The 27359-nt window shown below is 35.3% G+C and overlaps 1 protein-coding gene across 3 annotated transcripts; it reads right to left on the reverse strand.

Annotated features, from left to right (window-relative positions):
- Positions 1-321: 321 nt before the first annotated feature.
- On the reverse strand, positions 322-27359 carry LOC110619277 (protein GLUTELIN PRECURSOR ACCUMULATION 3). 3 transcript variants are annotated; one of them, XM_043958603.1, is made up of 17 exons: positions 27069-27359; positions 26885-26982; positions 26407-26526; positions 24896-25034; positions 24788-24816; positions 24429-24525; positions 24292-24347; positions 24104-24211; positions 23451-23507; positions 16059-16150; positions 14755-14839; positions 12313-12465; positions 4004-4104; positions 2638-2802; positions 2432-2544; positions 1032-1122; positions 322-570 (listed from the first exon to the last, which is right to left on the reverse strand). In XM_043958603.1, exons 1-17 carry the CDS (start codon positions 27128-27130, stop codon positions 511-513), a joined length of 1626 nt encoding a protein of 541 aa, XP_043814538.1. In that variant the 5' UTR covers positions 27131-27359; the 3' UTR covers positions 322-510. The 3 variants fall into 3 exon arrangements, with proteins under 3 accessions (XP_043814538.1, XP_043814539.1, XP_043814540.1); XM_043958604.1 differs by lacking the exon at positions 26407-26526 and having other exon boundaries at positions 27069-27355; XM_043958605.1 differs by lacking the exon at positions 27069-27359 and having other exon boundaries at positions 26407-26522.

The raw sequence follows: 27359 nt of genomic DNA on the forward strand, positions 1-27359 counted from the left end.
AGCAAGTAATCGAACAAACCTTAAATTACAAATACCATAATTTTTTTTCTTTTTTTTGTACAGATTATATATATATATTTATTCCAAATAGTACAAAAGAAGGTAATGTAGTTGGCCCTTTTCTTTTGGCGATGTCAAACTCACTCTACATCAGTAAGCTGATAAAGAATTTCACATCAAGGATATTTATAGTTGTGGCAATCTCAACATATTATCATAGTACTCTCGATCGAAAACAACATGCCATTAAGGGTATTGAATAAGTGTTACAAGCGATGACCTGAATACCCAAAAGGTCAATAGTTGCTATAATAAAATTGATTAACAAAAGCCAGAGATTTTAAATAGCACATGTAAAAATTACAAAGCATATATCATCAAGATCAGTTTACAGAAGAGTTTCTGAACAGTTGAGAGCTTTAAGCCAGATTGGAATGAGATGCAAACCCATACAGCAACTTTCTTTCTTTTCTTTTTTTTTCGTTAAAATGGAGATTGTCAAATTGTTCTTCAGTCTGATGAAAGCTGCTTGTACTCTGCCAGCAGGTTTGGAATGTCATCCATTCGAAGCTAAAATCCAAGAACAAGGAGTGTATATGAGAACCAGATGAAAATGCAGATACCTAAGAAGGAAAGCTGAAAGAACGCCAAGGATGAAGATGACAAGCTCATAATGACAAATGACAATGTCCCATCTAGTTTTGATGGTTCAATCAAGCTATCTATCTAAAGGGTTCTCAATTTTTCGATTCTGCAGTTCAAATTATCAGAAAGATTAGCATTTTAATTGTTTTGGTAAAATTTTTTATCCAGCACGTTTCTCATAATAATACAATAGTTTATTCATAGCCACGCTGTTTCTCCCAAGGTGCAGAACCAAAGTAAGGCGGTAAGTAACTTTTATTTTCTGCTGTAGAAGTTACTGCAAGAAGATTCAGTTGTTTAGCTAAAAAAAATATGACAGTAGCAATGAAAATTTGACTATCATCTGCAACAACTAAAAAGGAGTTGGATTGCACCCAGGCACATACCTGCGAAGCATTTTTAATATGATAAAATCGATGAGCATATTTCCCAGGAAAACCAGACTCCATTGAATGTAAATCAGCTCCACCTTTTGCTCTGTAGGACAGAACCACCATATAACCACAAATGACTATAACGATGATAATCAAAATAATAATAGTAATGACAATTAATTTGACCGGCACATCTCAGAATGAAAAACTCAACAGGGGAAAAATGTTGGATTTCCTGGATTGGAACCTGAGGAGTGTAGACTTGGCCTCTGCTAGTGGGCTCAAGTCATTGGGCTTCAGCTTCTTGTCAAAAAGACCCAAGTCATTTTGACTTTACCAGGATACCATATCTAACGCCTCCCTTTTTTTGTTCCCACCAATGTGGGACTTTCATTACTCCCCCTCAAGTGCAACTAGGCTTGGCCTGCTGAGGCCTAATTGTCACTTGCTTTACGTGGGTCTGAATCTAATGATCTAATCCCTATCACCCAACCATGCATACATTCTTTTTTAGTTTTTATGTAGTCCATCCATGCTTATCCATAGCTACCTAACGGCCTAGCTTGACATAGAGTCCCAATATCTCTACAGCTGTTAGGCCTAATCTAATACCATATAGGATTTTCTGGACTGGGCCCTGAGGAGTATGGACTTGGGACCTAATAGTGGGCTTCAGTCATTTTTTACTTTGTTTAGCCTCCATTCAAGGCCTCATTTTTTTCATTTGCAACCAAAGTAGGACTTTCAACAATCCCCCCTTGAGCGCAGTTGGCTTTACCCATTGAGGATCAGTTGTCACTTCCCCTACATGGGCCTGGATCTAATCTCTAGAACCATCCATGCCTGATCCTTTCCACAATGGTATGGGTCTAGCCTCTAAATTTCTTTTTTCCTTCCGTCCTGCGATGCTTCTTTACAACTCCCAAACAGACTCGCTTGCATTAGGTCACAAGAACTAAGTGGCTATTAAGCCTTATCACTCTAATACCATCTTGAATTTTCTAATTGGGCCTTGAGGTGTCTGGACTTAGGTTCTGTTAGTGAGCTTGAGTCACTAGACTCCAGCTTCTTGTCCAAATGGCCCAAGTCATTTTGACTTTTCTTTGTTTCAACGATATCGGACTTCCAACATGGTCAATAAGAGATGCACAATTTGAACAGAACATTATAATTTATGTCTCTAACCCTATAAGACAAACTGAACAAGGACCAAATAAGGTAAAACAAAAAGGCCATTGCAACCAATTGTTGCAACCACAAGACTGAGCACAATACAGCCAAACATAATCTGTAGCTGTCAGCAGCTGGCAACAGAAAATTAAGTTGGTTGTAATTCTAATCAAGAAACAATGATTTCTACTTTTTGGTATTAATGAACTGCAACAAGAGATGACAAGTAATTATTTCCTTACAAATAATGACGAGTAATCAGTCGTTGATAGTCACAAAGCAAGGGTCCAAGCTCCTTTAGAGGTATAGACCTGGGTGTAGACTTCCTCCAGTGATCACGAAGTGCCTGAATTTTCTTTTTAATTTTTATTATTTCACCAAACAAAATATTGTCAGTGAAATATACATAACATATGCATTAAAACATATTTGGATGGATATGCAAAACCTGTTCATTGTTAGAAACTTTATCTCCCATAAATCCTGATGCAAGTTCAAGAAGTTCTCCATCTTCCAACTCATCTACAATTTGGAGCCCAGAACTCGAGAGTGAAACTGAAACTTCTAATCTCCTTTGTAATTCTGAGATAGCATATTCTTCCCTTTGGCTTTCCTGGAAAAGAGGTTGTTGTTCAGATATTTTCTTTGGGAAAAAAGGTAAACTGCAGTGTTATGTACACAGTAACAATAACCACAAAAAGAAAAAAAAAAAATTGAAATCTGCATAAGGATTGTTCAATATTATCCAACTCAAAATTCTAAACTGTATGCACCCTCAACTTCAAACTTCAAAACAAACATATTTAACTAAAATAACAAGTACAATCACTTGAGGAAACTTTCATTGAAGTTCATAATCTTGCATTTTGATCCCAGCAAACTGATTCAGCAGAGTTTGTGGCTCATATTTCAAATAAAGTCCTTCAATTCAATCTAAAAGCTCCAAGCAATTTGAGGGCTGTGATATATAGATGGGCAGCAGCTGGAACCGAGTGGAAGGGGGAAAAGGACCTGGATCACTTATTCTAGAAGACAAGAAAATGCCGGAAGGTTCTAAGGAAGCTAGCCAGCTAATTCAAGGAGAGACTTTTGCAGCTGGATGTGAGGGGAGTAACAGAGAATTAGCTATAGAGGAAAGGGAATGGAATTCCAGCTATTATAGCTTGGAGGCTGAAAGATAATCAGTTGGATAGGTTTCTCTTTGCTGTATTGGGTATTTTCATTCTTGTTCTTCTGTTCTGAAGAAAAATTAAATAAAGAGCCTCTTTCCATTTGCCTTCTGTTCTGTTCTGAATTTATTTCCTGAATAATTAGCTTGGTTCTTTATAATATTTCTTATTATGGAGGTTATTGTAATTATGAGTTTTCTTCCCAGCTTATAAAAGCAAAACTAGCATCTGTAAAAACAAGCACTTATAATCTTCTTCTTCATAGTGGAATCATGTGCGGCTCTCTAGGGACAGGCAAATTGCCAAACCATTTTAAATCCCTTGATTTGTATTTTTCTCTCCATCTCTGATTTCCCGTCTCTGCATGTGTGTTGCATGGGTAATTTTAAACATAATGAATGTTGAAAGGTTAATCATTGTATCAAATGTGCATATTCCCACCTAAAAGAAAGCTTATAATTTAATCAAGGAAATTGAGAACATGCACCATAGTTTTGACAAAATGGTTTCATGCAAATATGTTGGTTTTCCAAAACAATGAGAAATGTCAGTACTAAAAAAGTAGAGGGAGATGGTAACAAGTTCCTCAACCAATTGGCTTACTAAGAATACGTTTTGAGACTACTGTGAGAGTTGCCTTGATACCTTGTGTGCAGATTGAACACCATGTTTGTCCTTGCTCAAATGCTTATTTTCAGGCAGAATTTTTTGCGGAGATGCAGCCAACCGCTTTGCAATAGGGTCCCCTTGAAAATTAGCAAAAAGTGGAAATATATTACACAGCATGTGAATGACCAAGTGAAAAATCTAACTTGGCACCTTGCAAAAGAAGAAATGAGGCAAACTGGTTTCTTATGCGAATACTATGAACAACCTAGATTTTCTTGGTGGTTCTTCGGTTTTGTTAGAGATATAAAGATATTCTTTGAACCCTCACCTATAGGATTAAGCTCTTAGGTTTAGTAGTTTCTTAACACAGTATCAGAATTTCTCAAACTAGAAGGTCTAGAGTTCAAGTCCAGGTTGCCCTAATTTAATAATTGACCATTTTACCATAAGTTAAAATGGCCTGTACTTTGTTCACGTTTCAAGCCCAGTGAACGCATGCGGGATTAAGCTATTATTGGAGAGTTCACCTACAAGCTTAAGCTTTTAGATCAAGTATTTTCTTGACAAGTTCAATAGCATATTAAAAGGTGTAACAGTAAATGACGCCTCCGACATCACACCAGAGATTAGATGCACAGACGCATACCCCTATGTCCTTACATTGTTGTGTATGGTTTCAAGGTTACAATGAAGCACTTTAACTGTTATCCTAGGATTCACTCCTACGACAACAAGGTTATTCAAAAGAAGAAGACACTTGATATCCAAAGGTTAAGTAAACATAACATTTCTTCTGCCGTTATTTAACATACTCCAAGTCTCCAACATTTCGTCTGCCACTATTCAACATACTCCTTTAGTATCTTTATATAATTAATGGTTACTAGTTTATTTTTATAATGTGCATAGCACGCTATTTGTATTCTTGATTTAATTCTTTTATATATTAAATTTTAATATGACCATAACATATTGATCTTCAATAGCCAATTAAATTAGTGGTTCATTGTCATACTCCCAAATTATTATAACTGTATATTACACAAATTGAAATTAATTTGTACTTTTTTATACATTTAATTTGTTAGTCTTGAACAAAGTTATATTACATATATTTTGAAACCCTCAACTTTAAAAAAAATTAATATGGTTGAATAAATTATTTGCCCCATTAGTTTTTCACAAAAAGTTATTTTATTCTCCCAACTTCATTTTCGTTCTATTTACCCTTCAATTATCAGAATAAATTGATGTCTGTACCTAAGAGCGAATGCACATCAACTCTTCAATTTTTAATTATGGAATAATGTAATCTATTATGATATGGGAGCGGGTGAATATTAAGCTCCAAATGTAGGGAGAAAGCTATTCCACAATTTGAAAGTTAAAGGGATAAATGGGATAAAGATAGAGTAGAGGGAATAAAATGACTTTTGGTGAAAAGGTGAGGTTGGCCTTCTAAAATTTATGTAGTTTAGGTTCAATCATTCTCTTACACCATTCATAAAATTATCCTAATGTTTGCACATTAAAATTTCAAGCGATTTGAATGTCATAATCTCCCACATCGATATGGTAATGTTCATGTCAATAAGGAAATAAAATTCTCATCCTTAAAAATTAAAACAATTATGTTAAGTGTAAACATAAATGTATGAAAGAAAATATTTTCCCTAGAATAAGAAACCTACGCTAAGCAAGACTATTTGATTCTTCAATTGTTATTAACTTATGCTAAGCAAGACTATTTGATTCTTCAATTGTTATTAACTTATGCTAAGCAAGACTATTTGATTCTTCAATTGTTGTTTACTAATTTAATTTTAATGTATTGAATTATATATTTATTTATGTTATAATAATAGCTTATCAAATTTGACTTTCAATTTACTAAAAAATGTAAAGTATAAATACAATAAAATATTCTTAAATTTAAATCAAATTTTCTAATGAGCTCTTTTCCTTCCATTTATCTTTTCAAATGATATTCTATTGTTAACTTTAGCATAATCATGCATAATTTGTTATAGTTATAATGAACAAGTTTTATATATGATTTTGTTGCTAGTATTCTATAATTTTATTTATAATAAAATGATATACTAAAATTAAAATTAATCCAAAAATAATTTCTTACAATTGAACCCTATTTATACTCCTGTTTAACTAATTTTTTAATATAATTCAAAATAAAATTTTATAGAATTATAATGTATAATAACCATTAACCATCCTTTTACAATTATTAAAAGTTAACAATAATAATAATAACAACAACAACAACAAAAAGCAAAAATACTTTGATAATTCTAAGTGCTAGCTTTCTATGGCCTAAAATGCTTCTTATTTTAATTTATAAATTTTATTCAAGGAAGCATTGATGTTACTCTTATTTTATCAATAACATCAAAGTTCAAGCTGGATGTAGAGTAAACAACTCCTACTTTAAATGAATTTAAATTTTTCCGACAATTTAAATTCAAATTAATTGTTCAAATAAATCGAAAAATATTTCATTTAGAATAAGATTTAAAATATATAATAATTAATGAATTTTAATAGCTAACCAAGTCAGTTCTTCAACGTCATAATAAAAAAAAATGCCACATACCTTGATAGTTTAAGAATAGGTGTTAATATATGCGCCTTTAAAATAACAATATTGATATAGTGTAATAATTGTTAACTTTTTTTTTAAACAAGTAAATTTCAGTTGTTAATAATGATTTATTTATTTTTTTTATAAAAATTATTGAATTAAAATAGAAAACTTAATAAAGTAGAATATAAATACAAATATCATTTTTTAAATAAACTAATTTTAGTAGTCAATTAAATGTAGCCCTTTATTATCATAATGCTAAATTAGATATTTTGGCAATACTATTATTCCCCTCCCCCTCCTCCCCACTTACATACGCGCGCACACACATATATTATAGATAGATGGGTAGAATGCAGATAACTACATAGTACTTTTACCTTTCAGCTGTAACAACACAATGCAATTCTTCCACACATGTTAAGTTATTGAAGAATTTTGGGGAAGTTTAAAATATTCTTGTATTTCACTCTTGATCTTTACAATTGGTTTACAAGACCATTTATACAAAAAGAATTATATCTAAATAGGAAACAAATAATCAAATAGTAATTACATAAATAATTAAGAATACTAATCAAATCATATCCCTAAAATCAGCTAGAATCAGCAAATAAATCAATATTTCCCCTCAAGTTGGTGCAAAGATGTCGCAAATGCCCAACTTGCAAATCAGATTATGGTAAATCTTATTGTTGAGCCTTTTAGCAAACACATCCACAGGTTGCTCAGTAGAAGTCACGTGAACTCAGTTCAAGACACCGTCTGTTAATTTTTCTTTAATGAAGTGCCGATCAATCTTAATGTGATTCGTCTGATCATGTTGCTATACTGATAGCAACTTTGTTGTCACAATACAAAGTTATTTTATCCCTTTCGGGCAATCTCAACTCCTCCAATAACTTCTACAACCATAAAAGTTCACACACACCTTGGGTCATTGCTCTGTATTCTGCTTTAACACTTAACCGAGCAACAACACTTTGTTTTTTACCCCTCCAGGTGACAAGATTCCCTCCCACAACTGTGCAGTAACCAAAGGTGGATCTCTTATCTTCGAGAAATCCTGCCCAATTTGCATCTGTAAAAGTTTCAACTCGAAAGTGACCATGTTTAGAGTAAAGAAGCTATTTTCCTGACACAAATTTTAGATATCTCAAGATGTGAAATATAGCATGCATATGAGTCTCGAGAGGGTCATGCATGAATTGGCTGACTAAGCTAACAACACAGGCTATATCCATTCGAGTGTGTGAGAGATAAATCAACCTTTCTACCAATCTCTGGTATCTTCCAATATCCACGGACTCACCAGTTCCTGCTTCCAGCTTGTGATTACTTTCAATGGGAGATTCTGCTGGTTTATACCCTAACATACTAGTTTAGCATTCTTCCAAAAAATCTAGAATGTGCTTTCTCTGGGAGATGAAGATTCCTTTTTTTGATCTAGCAACCTCAATACCTAGGAAATATTGTAGTTTTTCTAGATCTTTGATTTCAAATTCTTGAGTCAACAACATTTTCAATTGAGTCATTTCTTCTTTGTCATCAACTGTCATTACTATATCATCAACATACACAATAAGTAGGGTGATCTTACCTTTGTGATGTTCGATAAACAGAGTGTGATCAGCATTGCTCCCTTGGTAACCAAAGGACATCATGACTCTGCTAAACCTGTCAAACCACGCTCTGAGAGATTATTTTAGCCCATACAAAACCTTTTTTAACCTATTCCTTGTATCTTCTCATCAGCGAACCCAGGAGGGATTTCCATGAACACTTCTTCCTCTAAATCTCCATGGAGGAAAGCATTCTTCACATTAAACAGTTGCAAGTCCCAGTCCAAGTTGGCTGCGCAAGATAATAGGACTATGATTGAGTTCATTTTTGTAACTGGGGCAAATGTCTCTTGATAATCCACTCCATAGTTTTGGGTGAATCCTTTAGCAACCAATCTAGCTTTAAACCGTTCAATTGTACCATCAGCTTTGTGTTTCACTGTGAACACCCACTTACAGCCAACGAGTTTCTTCCCAGATGGGAGAGTGACAAGCTTCCAGGTCTCATTTTTAACCAATACTTTCATCTCTTCAATTATTGCTCCCTTTCATTTAGGATCTGCAAAAGCTTCTTTTCAATCTTGTGAAATAGATACAGAGGAAATAGACAAGGCAAAGGCTCTATAGAAGGGAGACAAGGATTCATAAGAAACAAAGTTAGAAATAGGACGTTTAGTACAAGATCTGACCCCTTTTATTTGTGCAAAAGGTTTATCTAAGTCATTAGAGCATTCAAGAGTCGTGAGTAACTCACCAGAAGAAGATTATTGACTCTGAGTACACTACATAATGGCTTCTTGTGCTTTGTCTCTCCTCAAATACCTCCTCAAATCTAGCTTGTCCAAACGTCCAATTCTCTCCCCCTGGTTGGGCATCTCTCCCTATCTACTAGGACTCAAACTCTCTGGTTGAACCATATCATTCAGAATCACAAAATTCAGGATCACCTCTTCTTGCCCATTATTCTCCCCCTAAAAATGTGAATGGGTGGTACTGAAGTAAGGTTCAGTTTTTTGGAAGGTAACATCCATACTAACAACATATTTCCTAGATAGAGGGTGATAACACCTATATCCCTTCTGTGTTGGAGAATACCCAACAAACACACATTTAAGGGCCTTGGGGTCTAACTTCCCTGCCATCCTAGTATGAACAAAGCAAACACACCCAAATACTTTTGGTGAAATAATATATGAATTCTTCCCTTGTAGAACCTCCAAATGACTCATAAAGTCAAGGGCCTTGAGGGGCATTCTATTGATAAGATAAACAGATACAAGGACTGCATCTCCCCAATATGCTTTGGGTAGATTCACGGTGAACATAAGAGATCGAGCTACCTCCAATAGATGCCTATTTTTCCTTTCAGCAACACCATTTTGAGCAGTAGTATAAAGACAACTAGTCTAGTGTACTATCCCATTATTCTCCAAATAAGCAAAAAAAACTACTATCCATGTATTCTCTTCCATTATGTTCTCAAAATTTTCACCTTAGTATCAAATTAAGTACAAATCATCTTATGAAAAGATTGAAAATAAGAAAAGACATCACTTTTAACTTTAATCAAATAGACCCAAGTCATTCGAGTGTAACAATCAATAAAGGTGGCAAATCATCGATTACCAGATAAGGAAATAGTTTGAGTAAACCCCCAAACATCATAATAAATAGTCAAGGAATTTGACTTTTTATTATGACTCAAAGGATAGGAGATTCTAGTTTGCTTAGCATACTCACACGCATCACAAAATAGAGAACCAAACTGAGTTCTAGCAAATAAATTAGGATAAAATTTTTCTAAGACAAAAAATGATAGATGCTCTAAGTGTCTGTGTCATTGTATTATTTCCTGCTTAACATCATTTTTTTCTCCAAAACAAGCTTGAAATATCAGAGAACCTAAATCGCCTTCCAACATGCAGCCTTCCATTACCAATCCTCTTCTCTGTGCGAAAATTCTCAATAACACAATAATCAGGAAAGAATTCAATTTTACAATTAAGAGCATTGGTAATAGCAGTGACAGATAAAAGGTTGACAGGAAAGGAGGAAACACGAAGGGCAGATGATAATTTAATATTGGGTGTGCAAATAACAGAACCTATTCCGGATATAGAAGTAAAAAAGCCATCAGCAATTCTGATATTATCTTTGGTCAGAGAAGGAAAATAATTAAGAAATCCTTTAGAAGAGTTTGCCATATGTCTATTCACACCATAATCAATAATCCATGAATTATCAAGAGAGGAAGCAGTACCTAACTTTACAAAGTTAAATGTGGCACCAGAGGATGAAGAAGTGTCAATATGAGACAGGAGGAGCTTGAGACTTTGAATTTCATTAGGGGAAAGGAACTTAATCGTTGTTGTCTCCTTAAAGGGCTCCTCCACAGCTTCTACTAAATTTGTGTGAGTTCTGGAGGTACCTTGTTTCCCTCCATGGCCTCTAGTGGGACGACCATGTAACATCCAACAAGTCTCCTTGGTATGCCTCGATTTCTCACAATAGTCACTGTGTAGGTGATCTTTCTCAGAATTAAAAGGCTACGGTGTGCTCAAACTAGTAGTCAACCCAGCCTTTTCAACCGGTGTAGTATAGAGCATAGCATGTCGACGACTTTTCTCTTGTTAAACATGAGTGTGGGCCTCTTCTAGAGAAGGGAAAGGATTTCTTCCCAACACTTGGATTCGAATTGAATCATATTCGTTATTCAACCCTACAAGAAAATCATAGACCCGATCCTTTTCGATCATTCTACGAAATTTGACTGCATCTCTAGTGCAATCTGTCTGAAAGTCTTGATAGAAATCAAGTTCCTGCCATAAGCCACAACTCAGAATAAAATTGAGAGATAATCATTTCTCCTTACTTAGTACCATGGATCTTATTCTGAACACCATAAATTTGAGCATCATTCCCAATCTTGGAATAAAGACAAGGCCTTCCATATTTTTGCAACAGTATCAATTAACAAATAGGACTTAAGAGATATGAGGTTGCATAGAGTTAAGTAACCATGTCATAACAAGACAATTATCCGAGTTCCATTGAGGAAAATCTGGATCACTCCCTAGTCTTCATAAACAACAAACAACAAATAAGACCTTGACCAAGCAAGATAATTGATTCCATCAAGTTTTATGGGACTAATTTGCAAGGAAGGATTATCAAAGTTAGGAATTGAGACCCATTTACCTTCTGCCATCGAGACCCATTTACCTTCTCCCATGGTAAAGACAAATGAACTGTGAAAGAATAGGGGTTACCCAAAGTTGTACACACAAGAGAGCCCAACCGAATCACCAAGAGACTGGATAGAGGCACGGGGAGGCCGAAAAGGCGGTCGGAATTGTCGCCAGTGTCATCGGAGCGGCGAAGCAGCGTCAGGCGATGTATCACGCGCCGGGAAGGGAAGGCTTGTGAGCCTCACGCGTGGCTTTTCCAACGTCGGAGATGGCGGTCGGGCCAGCATCGGTCCAGCGATTCCCCTGTGCCGACGGTGAGAGGTAGAAAGGCTCCTAGATGGGTTAGTACTAAAAAGGTAAATCTAGGGTTTTGAAACCCTAAAGAAGAAAAAATTGAATTTAAATCCTAAAATCAAGAAAACGCTCTGATACCATGAAGAATTTTGTGGAAGTTTAGAGTATTATTGGAAGTTTAGAGTATTATTGTATTTCACTCTTGATCTTTACAATTGGTTTACATAACCATTTATACATAAAAAATTATACATATACAAGAAGCAAATAATCAAATAATAATTACAAAGATAATTAAAGATCCTGATCAAATCAAATCATATCCCTAGAATCAACTAGAATCAACAAATAAGTCAACAATTATATAAAGATGATTTTCACAAGAATGATCCATGTTTACAAGATAATTCATTACCTCATCCCAGAGTACATCCAAGAAGGACAAGGCAGCAACCAGAAGTAGATAAGTATGCCACAAGAGCACATCAGTAAAGACTTGGGATCTCCATCAGGAGTTCTCAGGTTTGAATCCCACCAGGGGGAGTATGGGGTTTTATGAGAATGAGAAGAGGAGATAAACCTTATTGTGCAGCCAATTTAGTTATACAAGTTTCCAATGCATTAAAAAAATAAAAACAAAAGAGAGAAGTACATAGATGACTGCAGAATACAGATTATACAGAAAAGAAAATATAGTACCTTCCGGAACCAACCACCACAGATCACCAAATGTCAACTTCCCATCAAAACCGCCAAATAATAGATAACGTGAACCAATACATGTCATTGTGTGGTATGCTCGAGCAGAAGGAGGATCACCACTAGTAGGTAACCGTTTCCACTGTGCAGACACTTAAAAATTAAACCTATCGTTAGAATATGAAAAGCAAATGAGAGAAAAAAAAATGGGAAGTTGGTTAAGATAATATTGTGTTGCAGAATAATCATTAATCTAGCAGTTTAACAAATGTATTGTTGTTAAGTAACAGTAGCAGTAGGATAAATGTTTCTCATCCACTCATTAGGCTTGGTCTATGGATGGTTAACAAAATGAACTAATCCATTCAAGAAAAATCCCCTTGATTAGTCAACAGTTTTTCCTTTTTTTCTTTCTAGTTTTTTTTTGTTGTTGTTGTTGCTTATTTAAATAGTCTCCAAATCTAAAATGCAATTTTGGTAGAAAGAAGAAACCAGCACTTGCAGCTTCCTAAGTCTTATTGCAGGAAGACCACATCAAGGCTTATAGAAACAAGCTTTGTTTATTTAAATTGAGAAGCAAGCATTTGATCATTTGGTTTCTCTAATATTCTCAAGGAAATAAGTCCAAATCTGTCCTATACTTATCATAGAGGGCTAAATAAGTCTAATTTTTATTTTTTGGCCTAATAAACCACAACTTTGCATTAAGGGCCAACAAGTCCTAACATACTAAAATATATTATAATTACTATACTTTTTAAATGTTAAATGTTATTTCTCTAGAGAATTAAAGAAATTCTAAAAATAATGTATTTTACTGTTAACAATTATAGAAATAATATTTTATTATGAGAACAATTAATATTTTAATATGTTTGGACTTATTTGGCCCTTAATGTAAAGATATGGGTTTATATGGCAAAAAAATTAAAATTGGACTTATTTGGTCCCTGATGAAAAATATAAGGGCAAATTTGAACTTATTTCCATATTTATAATGTGAGTATTGCATTGTATAACTCTAAAGCTCATTCAACCTTATAGCAACTAGCATATGAATTTAAGCAAAATTTACTATTTAGTCTTTATGGTATAGGAAAATTATTAGTTGGCCTCTCGGTTTTAAAAAATACACTAAAGCATCCCTAAAGTTTTAAAAGATCAATTAATTACTAATTAGTCATTTTGTTAATTTTATTCATTAAATATTTTACTATTTAGTTCTTATGGTATGAAAAAACCCATTATGGTCCTCAAGTTTTATGAAAATGTCTACTAATTAATCTCTCCACATTGAAGGTATTATAGGTTTTTCCGCAACACTTAACGGCTAAAATTAACGGAGAGACTAATTAGTAGACTTTTTAAAACTTCTTAAACATTTTAATGTATTTTTCAAAATGAAACTAATTAGTGAATTTTCCTATACCACAAGAACCAAATAGTAATTTTCCCTATATTTATTCAGATACATATATTGGGACCAATATTGCTAAACATTATTGACTTGTTACCATGTGATGCACAAAAATGGAAAAAAAAAAAAAGCATTGACCAGAGAAAAGAGTATCATAATTGTTCAAAATAGTGCGCTATATCTCGGAGGTCAAAATTATAGCCACTGATTAAAAATATTCTTTAAGAAAATAACAATCAATTAAAATCAGGTCAGCCAATGCATTCAATATTTAATAGGACAAAAATTCCTCAATAAACCAAACGAAAAGAAGAAATTTCATTAACATGAAACGAAAGTTGATTGAACTTTTTTAAATGAATGAAATCAAACTGATGTCGTTCAACTATTCTATTCCCTTCTTATTGATAACATGGACACATGGTGGAAACCCATCAGACCCCCAAACTCTTAGGTTCTTTTGTCACTGTTTAACTCTTTTTTTTTTTTGGCGGGGGTGGGGGGGGGGAATAATGGGGAAAGGTCCCAAACACTACTGTACAAAAAAAATTCATAGATACATGCATACATTAAAAAAAGGTAATTTATAACAGTCTTGAAGTTTAGTAAAACCCACAATTTAGTGCCTATCATTTTAATAATAAACAATATAGTCCATCGGGTTTCTTTCCATTAACAAAATAGTCCTTCTGTTAGGATTGACCGTTAAACTATAACAATTTAATCCTTTGAATTCATTTTTTATAACAATTTAGTCCTTTTAATTTCAATAATTTGTAACAATTTAGTCCTTTTAATTTAAGTTGACTTCTTTAATTAATAGTTGACTAACAGTAAAATTAACAGAAGAACTATTTTGTTGATAAAATAAAAACTCAGGAACTATATTATTTACTATTAAACAAGTAGAGACTAAGTTGTGGGTTTTACTAAACCTCAAAAACTATAATGTAAATTACCCAAAAAAATACATCACTCCAAACACATAATTTGCACTTTAACTAGTAGATTTGAGAAGTACATACCCCTGTCTAAAACAACGCAGTCATTGTAATAAATGTCATAACGACTCAACCAGCCACCTGTCCCATGTCCACCGAACAACAAGAGCTGAAAACAGAAAACGTTAGTAGTCAGCTCCACTTACTACAAAAAGGAAAAGAAGGGTTGTTATGTGTTGTGTGTGTGGAGCTGGGTTGGGGGGGGGGGGGGGGGGGCTAGTGACTATATTATACATAAAATGCAAAAAAGTATTCACAAATAACACAGCAGAGACTGAAAGTTTTTCTTTCCTTTTTTTTCTGAACAATTTTTCATCTTTTTGAAAACTTAAGTTGCTGTAATAATTTAAAAGGCTATAACTATTATAATGATTCAAAATGTATGTCAGCAAGCCTTTTTCATATTTTAGTTAGTCTACATCAGCACCAAGTACTTTGGCACACACCTTCTCTAGGTTGGTCATAATTAACATCAATGTTGAAGTAGGTATATCCAACTGGTAATTTAAAAAAAAAAAAAAAAAAAGGAAAAAAGGAAAAGCAGCGTGAGAACATAAATAATTTCTAATTCTGTAAAGATTTTATGTTCAAAACCTTATTCTGGTAGCATGTTAAGCTATTATCAACCTCTCTCTAGGTTTTTCTAGAGAGAAACACTCTCTCTTTGGCTTCTCCACCCAGGTTTGCCAAGTCTTTCTTTGCCATTTTCATCGGCTTCCCCTGATCTCTGATCTCTTTTTCTTCCACCCAGTGTGGGTTGTCTTCGCCACCTTGGGTGGGGTTGTTTATATTTGTTTGAGTTTCTGTAATACAGTTCTATGGGGTTAAAATTTGAGAGGATTGTAGATTTGTTCTTTTTTTTTTTTGGGCTGCTATCTTAGTGCATGCTGTTTGTTTGTTGTGGCGTTGAGTTTTTTGTGTTTTTATAGGCAGAGAAAGACTTGGATCGGTGCTCTTTCCTTCTGCTGAGATCAAACTCGTTCAGCACTTGATAGCTTATGAGGCTGAAGTCTAGAAGCATAGTTACGTAAATTGTGGTACTCTTGAGTTACTGGTACATGGTATGCCAATTAATAAAATATAACACATTATGCTTCGACTTTAGAATGTTAGATTTAGGTTTTACAACATACATTCAAGTTAGCAGCTATCATTCTTTGCACAAACCTAACTAGGGTTAGCAAATAGCAATAGAAAAACTCCTTGAATGATACTATTCACTGAATTTTTCATATAACATTAGCATATGAAAGTAGCCCAAGCCAAAAGAGAAAGCACTCAGAAAGAACGTATCAAGAAAATAGTTGAGGTTTCAGAAATGTCATTACATAGTGCCCTCCAGATGTTATAGTGTGGCCGCATCGAGGAGAAGGAGCTTGACCAGGAAGCTTCAATTGGGTCCATCCAGGTGTTTCATTCTCTTCCTTCCACAACAAAGAGAAAATGCAAACTCCACTTAGTCCAATTTAAGGATTACTCACTGCAATTGTACTTTTAAGCTCTTCAACGCACTCAAACACACATGGAGAAAAATCTCATTAACACATCCACTAACGTTAGGGGGATTCTTAACAATTTCCAAATTTTTAAAAGGGCCACCGACACAAATGAGTGGCATAAGCAGAGATATAAATAATATTAGATCCTGGAGCATTGGCAAATTAATTAAATGATGCCCACTCAACAATCATCAGTACAATATTAGGCTGCCAAGTGCCAACTTTCAGAGATCAACCAGATGAAATAACACTGGGCTACCTTAGTCCTAGTAACATTCATCCTCGTGGATCTCCACCTCATTTTGAAGTTTAAACCACAAATCTATGTTATTTCATCAAAATTAAAGGATTCAAAAACCTGATCATTATAATTCTATAACTCTGTGATAAATATAGGCTACCAAAAGGATGCATAAACATATCATTTTGGAAGTATATTATACAGCACAGGATAATATAAACAGGAAGGCCAAATAGCAGACTTCAGCATGAAAAAGAAATTTCTGATAGATTACAAAGGAGCTACTTTGTGTCAAGTGCTCATTTTGGAGGGTGTGGTATATAAATCAATATTGAAAATATATACATATATATGCAGTTAAAATGCTAAATAACAACTCTCATCTTTAATTTAAAAATGTTAAATAACAACTTTCATTTTTTATTTTTATTTTTCTCCATGTATTCTCTTTGTACAATGGTACATCATTAAACAGATATATGCCCAGCTCCCTACTTGTGCTGAAACAATTTATGCACTTTACTTCAAGCGACAAATTACAATGGAGCCAATAAATTTGACAGTCAAATGCAATTCTAATATGCTGAAACTAAGACATAATCCTGAACTACATTGGATTGGCTACATTAATACCCTCGTCTATTCAGTCAATCTAGGGCAATAATGCAGTATAGGAAGATTAGAATTAGGTACTATGTTCATTGAAGAATAAAGAAGTTTAGAGTATTATTATTTAGGGAGTTTATAATTAGTATTAGGTTTTATTATTATTTCCTAGTTTATTTAATTTACTCTTCCCAACTACAATTTGATATTTTGACTAGGTTTTCTTATTTTATGATCTGATACTCCAACAATTAATGGTCAGGTCAGAAGATCTATGGGTAAGCAGGACAAGATCATACAGCAACAGTGCACCGCCTTGCATGAATCCAGCTCTGTCTCATGTCAGCAGCACATCACTGCCACATCATCAATCCTGAAATGTCAAAAATAGGATGAACCCTAGCGCCTTCTGGTAATTGTAGTTTATAAGCCACATTTCCTATTTTTGCAATTATCTTGAATGGCCCAAAGTATAGTGTTGCGAGTTTAGGGACCACCCCAAATTGCACAAAGACATGCCTATGGGGTCTATATTTCAAATAAACCAACTCTCCAACTTCGAAGTTCACATCTCTCTTCTGTCTCATGTCAGCAGCACATCACTGCCACATCATCAATCCTGAAATGTCAAAAATAGGATGAACCCTAGCGCCTTCTGGTAATTGTAGTTTATAAGCCACATTTCCTATTTTTGCAATTATCTTGAATGGCCCAAAGTATAGTGTTGCGAGTTTAGGGACCACCCCAAATTGCACAAAGACATGCCTATGGGGTCTATATTTCAAATAAACCAACTCTCCAACTTCGAAGTTCACATCTCTCTTCTGTCTCATGTCAGCAGCACATCACTGCCACATCATCAATCCTGAAATGTCAAAAATAGGATGAACCCTAGCGCCTTCTGGTAATTGTAGTTTATAAGCCACATTTCCTATTTTTGCAATTATCTTGAATGGCCCAAAGTATAGTGTTGCGAGTTTAGGGACCACCCCAAATTGCACAAAGACATGCCTATGGGGTCTATATTTCAAATAAACCAACTCTCCAACTTCGAAGTTCACATCTCTCCTACGGTTGTTACCTGCTTTAACCATTTTTTGTTGAGCCCTTTTGAGATTGTATTGCAACTGGTGTAAAATCTTATCTCTATCTTTTAACTCTTGGGCTACTACCTCCGCCCTTATTCACCCAACAGAAATTTAACAAAGGAAGGAGGGGTCTCCCATACACCACCTCAAAAGGGGTTCAACCGTAGAAGCATTCAACCCAATGTAAGTACTTGCTCCACTAGCGTCGCTGCTTTGAAGAAAAACAGCGAAAATAAGTCTCTAGGCATCAGTTTAAGACCTCTGTTCGCCCATCCATTTCCAGAAGGTAAGATGTACTCATTTTCAATTGAGTTCCCCGCATATTGAACAGCTCCTGTCAAAAATTACTAAAAAATATTGGATCACAATCGCTTCCTATGGATTGGGGTATTCCATGTAGCTTTACAACTTCCTTGGTAAATATCTCACCAACCACTTTAGTTGAAAAAGGATGTCTCAGCCCCAAAAAGTGCAAATATTTGGAGAACCTATCAATCACAACCAGTATAAAGTCCGAACCATGGGATCTTAGAAGACCAGTAATAAAGTCTATGGATATGTCTTCCCAAATTGCTGTAGGAAGAGGAAGCGGTTGTAGTAACCCGACTTGATTAGCATCTTGATATTTATTTCGTTGACACACCTCACACTCTGTAACAAAATTCTGCATCGTCTTCATTATACCCTTCCAATAAACATTCTCAGCCAGTCTTTTATAAGTTCTGTATGCCCCAGAATGTCCTCTAACCACAGTAGAATTCCTTTAGCAAAATTGGAATAAGGGAGGACATAGTAGAAATTACCAATTTTCCATGAAAGAAAAACTTGTTCTGAATCGGCTGGCAATGAGGATGAGAATTTGGGTCTTCTGCCGAGTGCATCAGCATTTTCAACAACTCCTCGTATTCCCGCACCTCTGAATTTAATCTATCTAAATCAAGCCAAACTGGCACTGTAAGAATTTGACACTCCATTTCTTCTTCTCTTCGGGACAATGCATCTGCTGCCTTGTTGCTTGCTCCTGGTTTATAAACAATGAGGAATTCATACCCCAATAACTTGGCTAATCACTACTGCTAAGCTGGGGTGGTAATGAGTTGATCAAAAAGGTGCCTCAAGCTGCGTTGGTCTATATGGACATTGAACTTTCTCCCAATCAAGTATAGTCTCCAATGTCTTATTGTCAGAACTAGAGCCATCAATTCTTTCTCAAAAGTTGATTTAATTAAATTTTATTCTGACAATACTTTGTTGAAGAATGCAATTGGTTTGTGGTCTTGCATCAACACAACCTCGAGCTCCTTACCCGATGCATCATACTCCAACACAAATTTTTTTAAAAATTCGACATTGATAACATTGGAGCATAGTTACGGTTGCTTTCAATTGTTCAAAGCCTTGTGAACTTGTTGATTCCGGGAGAATTCCTCCACAGTTTGCTTCTTAAGCAGTTGAGTCAAAGGCCGTGCCATTTCTTCATAATTCTTTATGAATCGTCTATAGTATCTAGTCAATCCTAGGAACCCTCTCACCCTTTTAATATTTCTTAGTGTCAACCAATTCAATACACTGGAGATCTTGGCTGAATCAATTGCTACTCCCTTGGAAGAGATTATATAGCCCAAATATTCAACTTACAATCTTCCCAGGAAAGACTTCTTATTTGCCATAAATTAGTTCTCCCACAGGATATGTAAAACCTTCCTCAAGTGTTGTACATGTTTTTCCCAACTTCTGTTGTAAATTAATATAACATCATAAAAAACCAGAACACAACGACGAAACAAGGGTCTAACTTCATTCATGTTTTTCCCAACTTCTGTTGTAAATTAATCCCCCGTTGATCCTTTATCCTGCAATTGAGGCAAAGTCAAACGTTGGGTTTTCTGGAATGTTAGGGCTCGATCTGGTAGCTTGAGCTCTTTTAAAGGAGCTGGATTTGATTGGGCCTTACAGGAGTTTAAATCAGCAGCCCGTGAGAACACAGTAGGCGTAATATGCCCCAGCCCATGCGTTCTATTGCCCGTGACTCTGTTTTCTCTGGTGGTTCCTTTCCGGTCCCTCTTCTCCGATGTTTGCAAGAGTTCTCTCACAATTTCTCTTGCTAACTTCATCATTTTGAACAAAATTGTGATTTCATAGGATCGGATTCAGACACTTATTTCTGATTTCAAACTGTTAAATTTGGGTCAAGCCTAACTCATCCCAAAAGCTAGCTCAAGGAGGAGGATTGCCTATGACCCATATAAGGGGCACATTATCCCTTTTCACAACCGATGTGCGATTCAACACACCCCCCTCACGCCCAGAATTTTTATTGGTGCGTGACATATTCATAGGGCGCCCAACATCGGATGGGGAGGCTTTGATACCATGTTAAATTTGGGTCAGGCCTCCTCCTCCTCCTCCTCCCCCTCACGCCCAGAATTTTTACTGGTGCGTGACATATTCATAGGGCGCCCAACATCGGATGGGGAGGCTTTGATACCATGTTAAATTTGGGCCAGGCCTCCTCCTCCTCCTCCCCCTCACGCTCAGAATTTTTACTGGTGCGTGACATATTCATAGGGCGCCCAACATCGGATGGGGAGGCTTTGATACCATGTTAAATTTGGGCCAGTCCTCCTCCTCCTCCTCCTTCATAGGGCGCCCAACATCGGATGGGAAGGCTTTGATACCATGTTAAATTTGGGTCAGGCCACCTCTTCCTCCTCCTCCCCCTCACGCCCATAATTTTTACTGGTGCGTGACATATTCATAGGGCGCCCAACATCGGATGGGAGGCTTTGATACCATGTTAAATTTGGGCCAGTCCTCCTCCTCCTCCAAGTGGGATTCAACACACCCCCTCACGCCCAGAATTTTTACTGGTGCGTGACATATTCATAGGGCGCCCAACATCGGATGGGGAGGCTTTGATACCATGTTAAATTTGGGCCAGGCCTCCTCCTCCTCCCCCTCACGCCCAGAATTTTTACTGGTGCGTGACATATTCATAGGGCGCCCAACATCGGATGGGGAGGCTTTGATACCATGTTAAATTTGGGCCAGTCCTCCTCCTCCTCCTTCATAGGGCGCCCAACATCGGATGGGGAGGCTTTGATACCATGTTAAATTTGGGCCAGGCCTCCTCCTCCCCCTCACGCCCAGAATTTTTACTGGTGCGTGACATATTCATAGGGCGCCCAACATCGGATGGGGAGGCTTTGATACCATGTTTCCTCCTCCTCCTCCTCCTCCTCCTCTGTTCTTCACATATGCTCCTCCTCCCTCTTTCTTCTTCTTCTTCTTCTTCTTCTTCTTCTTACTTTCATGGGAGTGGTTGTATCTGCGATTGGAGTGAGGAGAAAAAGATAGCCACCCCTGAATAGGGCGCCTGGATTGCCAAGGCATGCCTAGGCACACCTTGCGCTTGAGTGAGCCTTGGCTCCCCTGGGTGCACCTTTAGATCATCGCCCGACTAGAGTGTTTGGGCGCAAACCTCTGAGCCTTAGGTGTGCCTAGAATCTTTAATAACTATGCTAAACTACAAAGCCTTTCAGTTGTTCTTCTGAATGATTTTGTTTCTTTTGAATGCAAAGAAAATAATGGAGTTCTTTTCAACTTTGGTGATATCTTCCAAGCACACTTTACGCAAAAGGTTTAGGAATGAAAAAAGTCACAATGCATCCCTTGAACATGTAACTTGCAATTTTTTTGTGTCTAAAGTATGCCGACCAAAACACAACACATTATGTCACATATAGAAGGAAGAAGTGGAAATATAGAGAGGAACAATTGAGAAGTTAGCAAATTTGAGGGAAAAGAAGCTTATTAGTCAAAGAATCTGTTGGAGGCAATTATTGTAGTCAAGTGTATAAATAAGAGAAATACTTCAATTAGAAAGGCATTCAAAAATTCAATACAATCAATTACTCTCTCTCAGTATTCTCTTTCTACCTCTATCTCTCCCTCTCTTCCATCTTCTTTCTCTCTCTATTATCTTCTCCCTCATATTCTTACCTCTCTCTATAATTTCTATTCTTTTGTCTCAGCAGAATCCTAATTTAAGGGCTACTATTAACAAATTGGTATCAGAGCCCTATCGAGGATGGGTTTTGTTTCCAAATGAATTTGTTACAGACGCAAACAAGTCCATATCAGAGTCTCCCTTTCCAAATTCCAGGTTTCTCCTTCAGTTCTTCCCTATCAAAGAGAGAAGGAACTGTACTGGTATTGAATTATTCACTACGGAAATCAATTACAATGCTCACTATTTATACAACAATTATCCTATATTCTTACAGCTCTTATTATTATTGAGCCTATTGACCAAAAAAATCTAAGCATTTACTTTAATGCACATTCATGTCCAGAATTTTAAATCTTAGATAATAAAGTTAAATCTTTTCAATTTATCACAAATATAACCAAGAGACTAAATTGAATCTAGAAAAATTAATTGCAAATTACAATATAGTGCCTAAAAATTTTTATTAATAAAGCACATAGTTCCTAAAGTTTTTATTAATAAAGCATATAGTTTATTAATTTAAATTTTAAATTGAAAGTAAATATATTTTATTTTTATTATATATAATAATAAATATATTATACTTAATAAATGTTTATTACAAATGAATTCTCAATGTATAAAATAGCATATACACATATTATATATTAAAATAAATTATTAAATGTTTATACCAATAATATTGCAAATTATGTGCCTTTTTTAGTAAGGGAATTATGTGCATATTACTCATATATAGAAAACTTTATTTCATATCAATAGTATTAAACAGAACGAAATATTATATACTTTAGTCTATAAAGTTTTGCTTTGTTTTACATTTTAAATTTTCATTAATCTATGATATTTTGTGTATAAAAGTGGGAATGAGGGGGTAAATAATGTTATTGACCAAAAAGGACATTGTTAAAATAAAAATATATATATTTACTTTAAAGACTATTTTATTAATCAACAAAACTTCAGATATTGTAATTTACTGTTGACTTTTCAAAATTCTATTTAGTCATCTGGCTAAAATAGTGACAATTGAAAAAGTCTGATTTTATCAATCAAAAATCAAAGGGTTGGATATAAATGTGAATCAATACAAATGTTTTGACTTTTTTGTCCAAAAAGCCTTATTATTATTATTATTATTAATATTATTATTATTGAGACATTAATTGGTCAGAAAGAGAGGGGGGTCAAAGTACAAACCAAATCCACAAGGCACACCCAACAGGTAAAGAGATATAACAAAGAAAGGGTGCAGAAAAGGATCCACTACCAACCTTCTTCGATGACACCCTTTAGAGCCCACAAATCACCCATGATCGGTCCACCACCACCTGTCAGAGTTAAGAATGTGATTCCGTTAGTTAAAAGTTGCTTAAACAAATGCAAATGAGAACACCAATGTAAAGTTGAAACAAATGATGTAACCATCACAGAATGTGAAGTTAATATCACCAATTTTGTTGAAAAACAAGAACATTCAAGTTATCCAATGAAAATACTATTCATCACATGATGTGCAATAATTCTCTCTTCCTAAACAACTACATATATGATACAACACAAGCATAAGAACAATGAAAAGAGAAACTAAAATGACCATAAAGTGAAGTAAGGTCCAATGCTATTAATGACCCATGATATCATGTTAGCTCTCTCTTATATAGTGTTTATTTACACGATTCGTGAAATTAATTGTTCTCCTCATATTATCCTTTTGATAACAACTCATGTTTATCAGTATTTGATAGGGGAAGTTTGTCTACTGTAAACACAAGTGGTCAGCAATTTTCGAAGTAATGTGGGAACTGCAGTCTTCAAGTAACGCTTGGCGGTTGGCACTTGGCACCATAAGCAGGAGTTAAGGACTCTTAAGAAATCATTCAGCAACAAAATCAATTTGTCCTGCAAGGATATTCAGGATTTTCACCTCTGCCACCATACACAAGCAAACGTTTCTCAACCATGGTTGCTGTATGGCCACATCTAGGTGGCGGCAATGCTCCAGTGACTGACAGCTCCATCCACTCAAGTGATACTGTTCAAAAAATGTAAACGCACAATTTAAAAGGGGTATCATGAGGCAACATGGCTGAAAAGCAACGAAAAAAATATTACTTGTGTCCAAGACGTAAACATCTGACAACCACTTCTTCCCATCCCAACCGCCATACCTGCATTATAATCTTCTAAATCATACTAATAACACCCTAGTCAAGCTAGTTGATTAACAGTGTAGTTTACTTAATACCCACATAACAATTTTCCGGTTTCCAATAGATGCAGCAGCAGCAAAATCCCTTGGAGAAGGCAAGTCACCAAAACTAGTTAGCTCTGACCATTGCCATATATCTAAGACAAACATAAACTCAGTTAATCACAAAAAATTATGGAAGAAAATTACTTGAATGAGCACTATGTCAAGTATTCAATTTTACTTTAGGAACATGTTCATCCACACACATGCACAGAAAGAGATACAACATACATCAATATGAGGGGGGCGGCAAGAAAGGGGGAGAAAGAGGGTAAGAGTCCGAGAGAAAGAGAAGAAGGGATAATCATTGATAAGAAAACCATACAAAAAAAAATGTAATATAGATAAAGACCCTACCTGTATCCAGAACCCAAAAGTCACCCATCCTGCAGATCCAATCATATCAGTAAAGAATGTCATTGCGATATGCAATAACACTTCCATATATATCAGACTTTCACAAACCTTTTACTACCAGATCGCCCACCAAAGATGAACATGTGGCAATCAATTGAGACAGCAACATGAAATGCACGTGGGCTAGGACCCTCTTGTCCATCAGACCCACTGCCACTGCACTCTGGCTGAAACCATAGCTTGTTGTCTGAAACAACAGAAGAAGCACATGATGCTTTTTTATTAACATGCAAGATATACAATTACCTCAGTTGCATTAGCCCTCTAGAACACCTTGAACTAACCATATATAGATTTAAGATAATATACACATGTGACTTGAGTATAACAATAATACCAGAACTATCACTTAGCGAGTTTCATTTAACACAGATCTGTTATGATTTTAATTTTCCATCAATGTCCATTCAAAGTTACAATTGTCCAGCTTTGCTTTATGAAGGGCTTAAGTTGCAACCACATTTGCAATACAGCTGCCAAGAAAGCAGGCATATCAGACAGTGCACAGCTGTTGTCAACTTGCTATAATGAGCTTTTATTTCTCTTGTACATTTTGTTTACATCCTTTGAACAGATCAATTTTTAATTTCAGAAATCCATAAACTATTTTTAATTTTATAAAGGGAAATTTACTTTTACATCCCTAAAGTATGTCAAAATTAACACGTGCCCTTTATTTTTAAAACTCAACATTTTAGTCCCTATATATTCACTCCATCAACTGAATAACCTCCGTGAAAACAGTATATTTCTTCGTTTGATATAGTTAAAATACATGGACTAATCTATTTATTTTTGAGAAATTGAAGGACACAAAGAGTTAATTTTAACATAACCCAGTGATATTTTAGGGTATTTAGTCATTTCAAAGATAATTAACAAAAAGTTAGATGAAAGAACCTCCATTTGATGGAGTCAGAGTACAAAGACTAAATGGTTGAGTTTTGAAAAGAGAGATATATTTGCTAATTTTGATGTACCTCAGGAATGTAAAAGTAATTTACCCTTTTCTAAAACAAGCTTCAAGCCTTCAACAACCTATTCTCTTTAAAATAGGTAGCATTTTTAATGAACAACTTTATCTGTAAAATTTATCATTTACCAAATCACATAAATAAACCACCACAATTGTAGAATATAGTATTATTCTTGGTAAGCCAATGCTAATCTGTTTTGTGATGCTGCTATAAGCACAATGCTTTCCCAATTCCCACCCTTTTTTAAAGGTAAGCATGGTTCTCTATTTTGAAGTGGTTTCAAAACTAAGGATAAATCTGAGATATTGATCTATTCCAATAGATGATGTAAAGCATAGGGAAACATCGCCAGTATTGTGAAGTCTAGATAACTAACAGGAGGCTCACCTTGTTTACTAACAATGGCATTATATTTTGCAATACAAGCATAGAGCAAATGCAATTTCCACACTCTCTCCTTTTTTTTCTTTTTGTGCACTCGTATGTGCTGCATCTGTGCATATATGAGTTAACAAGGGCTGGATTTAGAGTAGAGGTTAAGTTTTGATTTTTGAATAATGGAGGAGCTCATACAGGAAATACCTGTCATTATGCAGCATAAGTAGGGAAAAAGGGCAGCATTATGAGGTGTGATGTAGGGTTCCATTCCTAATATATACCTTGGAATTCCCTTTTTTAACTCTATTGCTTTCTGCAATCTATCTTCAGCCAAAAGAGAGAAAAAAAAAAAAAACAAATTGCAAATTGAAAGATTCAATATTTATCTTTGTGGACACAAAATACTGTTTGAATGTAAAGAAAATAAATAGAAATGGAAAATCATTCAAATTAACACTGATCCACGGCTAAAATTCTGCCACCACTTTTTTCTTCAATTAATTAATTATCCACTATACCTTGCTCCATCAAAGCACCCTAAAACGACTTCAATTACTACAAATGAATTGGGAATTCGAGTTTCTGGCCAGCTCTCAGTTACCGATCACAAACAAAAAAACTCAAAACATGAATATAAGAAAAAAAAAAAGAAATAAACCCGAAAAAGAACGTTAAGGAATACCCATATCGTAAACAACGATGTCGCTCAAAAATTTCTTGTTGACGAGGCCACCGAAGACGACCACCTTAGACTTTCCGACGACAACAGCAGTGTGACCACTGCCAAATCAAACAAAAACCCGAATCAAGAAACAGCACATAGGCACACACTTAAGAAGTGAAAGAAGGAAGTCTGAGGCGTTGACCTGCGAGGTTGGGGAAGAGGTCCACCGAAATCAGAGGGAGAAGCTTGAACCCAGTAATGCATTTTTTGACTCTGGCCTCGCAATTGGCTCCGAATCCTAGCTTTCTAGGTGAGCGTAGAAGCTTTTTCTCTGTTAAATATAAGAACCGATAGTGGATCTTCGTTTTGGTATCAGAAGGCTTGAAATTGAATTGCCAATACTTTTCATCGGCCCAAATAAGATCATCTTTAACTTTTTCTTTTCTTTTCTTTTTCAAATAAACCCATATGGCTAAAAGCACATCCCACAAAA

This window comes from Manihot esculenta, chromosome 7, assembly GCF_001659605.2.
Source record: "Manihot esculenta cultivar AM560-2 chromosome 7, M.esculenta_v8, whole genome shotgun sequence".
Taxonomy (NCBI): domain Eukaryota; kingdom Viridiplantae; phylum Streptophyta; class Magnoliopsida; order Malpighiales; family Euphorbiaceae; genus Manihot; species Manihot esculenta.

Excerpts from the sequence above, each read along its gene's own strand:
- LOC110619277 (XM_043958603.1), bottom strand. The coding sequence starts at position 27,130 with ATGCATTACTGGGTTCAAGCTTCTCCCTCTGATTTCGGTGGACCTCTT. Across the intron at positions 24,817-24,895 it reads GGGCGATCTGGTAGTAAAAG|GATGGGTGACTTTTGGGTTC; the intron begins GTTTGTGAAAGT and ends TTGGATCTGCAG. Across the intron at positions 1,123-2,431 it reads CTGATTACTCGTCATTATTT|AGCAAAAGGTGGAGCTGATT; the intron begins GTAAGGAAATAA and ends TCTGTCCTACAG.